General features: G+C 29.1%; 1 protein-coding gene across 1 annotated transcript; it reads left to right on the top strand.

The window, feature by feature from the left end:
- The first annotated feature begins 335 nt into the window (after nucleotides 1–335).
- LOC149261947 (phosphoenolpyruvate carboxykinase (ATP) 2-like) lies at nucleotides 336–2,233 on the top strand. Its single transcript, XM_089382794.1, has 7 exons — nucleotides 336–582; nucleotides 713–875; nucleotides 978–1,043; nucleotides 1,183–1,360; nucleotides 1,513–1,719; nucleotides 1,802–1,970; nucleotides 2,111–2,233. Exons 5-7 carry the CDS (start codon nucleotides 1,601–1,603, stop codon nucleotides 2,231–2,233), a joined length of 411 nt encoding a protein of 136 aa, XP_089238920.1. The 5' UTR covers nucleotides 336–582; nucleotides 713–875; nucleotides 978–1,043; nucleotides 1,183–1,360; nucleotides 1,513–1,600.
- Nucleotides 2,234–5,897: the final 3,664 nt, after the last annotated feature.

The raw sequence follows: 5,897 nt of genomic DNA, 5'->3' as shown, positions 1-5,897 counted from the left end.
GCTCAGCACACTCTTCTTCATTTTTAGAATATACGAATATGTCATCAATGAACACAAGAACAAACTTGTCCAAATACGGACACAACACACTATTCATCAAGCACATAAACATAGCTGGAGCATTAGTTAAACCAAATGGAACTACAACAAACTCATAATTCCAATACCTAGTCCAGAAAGTTGTCTTGTGGATGTCTTCTTCTTTAATGCATACCTGATGATATCTAGATTTCATATCAATCTTCGAGAAAACTGCTGCTCCCTTCAATTGATCAAACAAGTCATCGATCCTCAGTAATGGATACTTGTTGTTGATGGTCACTTTGTTCAACTTCACGGTATCCAATTCTATCCAATTCACTTGTAATCGATACACTCACTACATGACATCCTCCACTATCATAGACCTTAATCTCTGTAGGAGAGAAATGGTTATTTTGGGTACACAATATGTCAGAGAAATGAAGAAGGGTTTGTTCGGCATGATGCACTATCTTATGCCGAAGAGGCAAATTATTTCCCTACATTATGGTTGCAATATGGGAAAAGCTAGGGATGTCACCTTATTTCTCAGATTGTCAGGTATTGTGAATCAAACACGAGAGCTGCAAATCTTGTGAGATTCACAAAGTGTGTTCTTCATTTCTACCTTAGGGCAAACATATTCATCCAAATTTCATGCGCGACTGATGCTTCAATATTTTTATTACAGGTACTGGTAAGACCACTCTGTAACAGGTTCCTGATCGAAGATGATGAACATTGTTGGAGTGAAAATGACATGTCTAATATTGAAGGAGGTTGTTATTCCAAATGCATAGATCTCTCACAAGAAAAGGAGCCTAACATCTGGAACACCATCAAGTTCAACACTGGTATAATATCACCAGATATTTTCTTTATTTAATTAATGACAGTGGTTTTGAGTACTTCAGAAAAATCAAGTAGCCTTTTCATTTACACTATCGCTTTTGCAGTGTTAGAAAACATGGTATTTGATGAGCACATCAGAGAAGTTGATTATGCTAACAAATCAGTCACAGGTAAGACACCATCCCCTATGAATGTATGTAAATGAAACAAATATGAGTGCCTGCCCATAGACAGTGTAGGACTGTTAAAGACTGTTTTTCATAGTATGTGTATTTTCTACTTGATATTCATGGCACTTGATTTTTGTAGAGAATAGAAGGGCATCTTATCCAATAGAATAAATGCCCAATGAAAAGATACCTTGCGTGGTTCCTCATCCCAAAAATGTGATATTTATTGCTTACGACGCCTTTGGCATTTTCCCACCAGTTAGCAATCTAACTCTGCCCCAGACAATGTATCACTTTATCAGTGGATACACAACCTGGTATATACACAGCTGATACACCCATGGCCTTTAAGGATTCTCTTCTTTTTGTAACTTGGAACCTCTTCTTCCTGGAATCTTTGATGGAGCTGTGTGTTTTTATATATATTTTTATCACTATGGTGTGCACATATTTATACGATGTTCCATAGATGGATGGGTTGATAGGTAGCAAGCACAGAGGATGGCATAAAAGACCCTCAAGCAACATTTTTTGCTTGTTTTAGCACTGCTTTCATTATGCTACATCCTACAAGGTATGCAACCATGCTAGTTGAGAAAATACAGAAGCACAGTGCAACAGGTTGGCTCATCAACACTGGCTGGTCGAATGGCAGCTACACTAACTCTTACCCTTTGTTTACTCCTCTTTTATTAAAATAGTAGGTTGGTAAGGTAGGTTAAATTTTGTTGTGGATAATATGTTGCTTGTGCTTGCAGTTATGGCGTGGGGCAAAGAATAAATTTGCAGTACGGGAGAAAGATCATTGATGCCATTCACGGCGGCTCCCTTTTGAATGCCAAGTACTCAGAAAATGATGTATTTAGACTGGAAATCCCAGATTCTATTGATGGTGTTCCCTCTGAGATTCTTCATCCAAAAAATATGGTAAGATGCTAGCCCACCATTTTCATTCCTAATATTAGGAGCCCTCAAGATTGATTCACTTTTCTATGGTGTGGTGCCATTTTCATTCTTAATATTGTAAGCTCATGGAGATGATTCGATGTTGTATGGTGTGGTTGCAGTGGCCTGACAAGACCACATACAAAGAAACATTGCTCAAACTGGCAGGACTTTTCAATAACAACTTTGAGAAGTTTGCAAATTATAGAATTGGAAAGGACAACAAGCTGACTGAGGAAATCTAGGGAACAGGTCCTTAGATTTAGTCGTGTGGCAGGTCCTCAGTTTTAATCCTTAAATTATCTTCTGTGAATTATGAAGGAAGGATAGGTGGTAGTAATATATTGATTTAATGCAGCAATAGAGCACTTAGTTTGTAGATCAATATTTGGCATTCTGTTTATAAAAACAATCTCGAGGCATGGCTTCAGGGTAGATTTTTATTGAAGAATTGAGTGAGAGATTTTAACAATAGGCTTAGACTTTATGATATATGAATAAAAATGTTATTTGGGATGTACCTGTATCAATGGAGGACAATAGTAGTGAGCTTCAAAATGTGTATGATTTGGGTTTTACTTGACAAAGTAGTGAGCTCCCCAATCAGTATCTATCTTTCTCAATGGGGGCCAGAGGCTAGAGTAGTGACCTGCTAAATATTTATGAAAAATAATAGTGATTTATACCCATGTGAAGCTTGTGTATATCATGGAAAAAAAATTATATTTCTGCAATCTATCCATTTCACTATCTGTAATCTATCCATTTAGAAAGAAAAACCCCCATAAACAACTAACACTTGGTCATAAAAAGTTAGAGAAGAGATGGGGCTAATGCGAGAGAAATAGAACTTAATTACCATACAACGTATAAATTTTTAGAGGGTTTAGCATAAATTATGGTTTCGACGAGCAGAAGTAAATGACGGCTAGGCTAGACTGGAATGGTAAATTAAAACCCTTAATGTGACTCTCTAGCAGGTGGAAAAACAAAGAATTATTGGAAGTAAATAACCAACCTAGGCCATGCATAACCGGTAATTCAAAAGTGAAAATAACAAATGAGTTTGTGATAAAAGAATAACTGAAACCCAAATGCAAGAAGGGGTGAAATGAAAAATTTGAACCATCATAGTGAAACAAGAAGGAAATTACCAGGGTGCTAAAGACCCTTCAGGGTTACCTATTACAAACTTGTAAAGAACATTGGGGCCAACTTAAATGCAAAAGCATCACAAACTACAATGTGTTGATACAATAGATATATTGAAATTGTAAGGTCACCTTTACAATTACCTAGATTTGGTTAGCAATGATTTCCATACATTAGATCTATGTGTATACATGTGTTTTTCATACCTGTGGCTTTTTTTGAAAGTTTAAATTTATGAGATAGAAAATAATTTCAAAGATTTATGTGGTTTTTTGTTTTTTAGTGATTCAAGTTTTTTTTGTAATTTAGGTGGTTTTCAAATAATTAGGTTTTTTTTTGTGATTTATGTTGTTTTCAAATAATTAGGCTGTTTTATGTGATTTAAGTTGTTTTCAAATAATTTCAAATATTTAATATATATTGTTTAAGCGATCTAAGTTATTAATATAAATTCAATTTCAAATATTGTATGTGTAACTATAGGTTGTTTTTTTGTGTTTTTTGTGATTTAGGTTGTTTTCAAATAATTAGGTTGTTTTTTGTGATTTAAGTTGTTTTCAAATAATTAGGTTGTTTTTTGTGATTTAGGTTGTTTTCAAATAATTAAGTTGTTTTATGTGATTTAGGTTGTTTTCAAATAATTTCAAATATTTAATGTAGATTGTTTAAGCCATCTAAGTTATTAATATAGTTTCAATTTCAAATATTGTATTATGTGTAACTATAGGTTGTTTTTTTGTGTGTTTTTGTTGTTTTCAAACAATTAGGCTTTATTTGTGATTTAAATTGTTTTCAAATAATTAATTTGTTTTTTGTGATTTAGGTTGTTTTCAAATAATCATTGTTTTTTTGTTATTTAGGTTGTTATCAAATAATTAAGTTTAAGCTATCTATAAGTTATTAATATAATTTCAATTTCAAATATTGTACTATGTATGTATTATATGTAACTATAATTTTTAATGAAATTATTATTAGATGTGTTATTTTATTATGTTTAATTATATTAAATTGAATTACGTCTCATATATATAAATACTATGAAATTCTTATTCATTGTGTATTTGTATTAAAAATTTAATTAACTCATTATATGTGATTATAATTTTAATGAAATTCTCATCAAATGTCTAATTTAAATGAAATTGAGTCAACTCATTATATATAGATATAATAAAATAAATTGGGTGAACTAGTCACGCATAACTCTAATTTTTTTTGGACGAAATTCTCATTTAAATTTGTAATTAAATTTGGGATGACTAAATTCTAATCAAATAAATTAAATTGTCATTTCATCATGCATATTTACATCTCTAAATTTAGATGAAATTTTCAATTAAATGTGTAATTAAATGGTTGATTAGATGATATTCTCATTTGAATGTGTAATTAACTTGAGTTAATTAAATTTCTACACTCAACTCGTCATGTATATGTATATGAAATTGAATTAACTTATTAAGTGTAATTATAATTTTTTATGATATTCCCAACTAATTTGGAACACCTATTAAGATTGCGAATTTTTACATGAATTATTTTATATGTTTTTGCATAAAAAATATTATAATAATGAATTATTTGATATATTTTTACTTTGGTTTTATTATAATAATATAATAAAATCACAATTTTATAAAAATTGAGAATATTTCCATGAATTATTTATCTGAATTATTTTAGAGATTTAAATGGTTTTAAATGGACACAATTGTTATATATGACAATAATTTTAATGAAATATCTATTAAATTTGGAGCATTAATATAATTGTCTTGCAACTTTTTTGAAATTGAGAATTTATATGAATTATTTTGTGCTTTTTAATTTGATTTTGACATCATTATATTAGATTCAAAATTTTATAAATATTTGGAATTTCTACGTTATTTGGTTAGTATGGGTGATATTGAAAACGTCTCTATATTTAATTGAGTTGGTGAAATTCCAATCAAATAAATTAAATTGTCATTTCATCATGGATATTTACATCTCTAAATTTAGATGAAATTCTCATTTGAATGTGTAATTAAATGATTGATTTGAATGTGTAATTAAATGGTTAATTAGATGATATTCTCATTTAAATGTGTAATTAAATTAACTTGATTAAATTTCTATAGTCAACTTGTCATATATATGGAATTGAATTAACTCATCATATGTATTTATAATTTTTGATAATATTCCCAACAAATTTGGAATGCTTTATTCACACTTGTATTAAAATTGGGAATTTTTACATGATTTATTTTATATTTTTTTTACATTAAAATTATTATAATAATGAATTATTTGATATATTTTTACATTAATTTTATTATAATAATATAATAAAATCACACTTTTATAAAATTGAGAATATTTCCATGAATTATTTATCTAAATTATTTTTGAGACTTAAATTGTTTTAAATTGAGGCAATTGTTATATATGACAATTAATTTAATGAAATTTCTATTAAATTTAAAGTATTAATATAATAGTTTTACGATTTTTTTGAAATTGGGAATCTATATGAATTATTTTGTGTGTTTTTTAATTTATTCACAATTTTATAAAGATTTGGAATTTCTACAGAGGTTATAGCTATTTCAATTGATTACTAAGGGTGATTATTGAAAATGTTTCTAAATTTAATTGAGCTAACAAAATTCCAATCAAATAAATTAAATTGTCATTTCATCATGAATATTTACATCTCTAAATTTAGATGAAATTCTCATTTGAATGTGTAATTAAATGATTGATTTG

This window comes from Pinus tabuliformis, chromosome 6 (assembly GCF_031772625.1).
Source record: "Pinus tabuliformis cultivar Carrire ecotype Pingquan chromosome 6, CPIR1, whole genome shotgun sequence".
Taxonomy (NCBI): Eukaryota; Viridiplantae; Streptophyta; class Pinopsida; order Pinales; family Pinaceae; genus Pinus; species Pinus tabuliformis.
The sequence above is the reverse complement of the archived record's forward strand: the minus strand, read 5'-3'. Positions and strand labels throughout refer to the sequence as shown.

Excerpts from the sequence above, each read along its gene's own strand:
- LOC149261947 (XM_089382794.1), top strand. The coding sequence starts at position 1,601 with ATGCTACATCCTACAAGGTATGCAACCATGCTAGTTGAGAAAATACAG. Across the intron at positions 1,720-1,801 it reads TACACTAACTCTTACCCTTT|TTATGGCGTGGGGCAAAGAA; the intron begins GTTTACTCCTCT and ends TTGTGCTTGCAG. Across the intron at positions 1,971-2,110 it reads TTCTTCATCCAAAAAATATG|TGGCCTGACAAGACCACATA; the intron begins GTAAGATGCTAG and ends GTGTGGTTGCAG.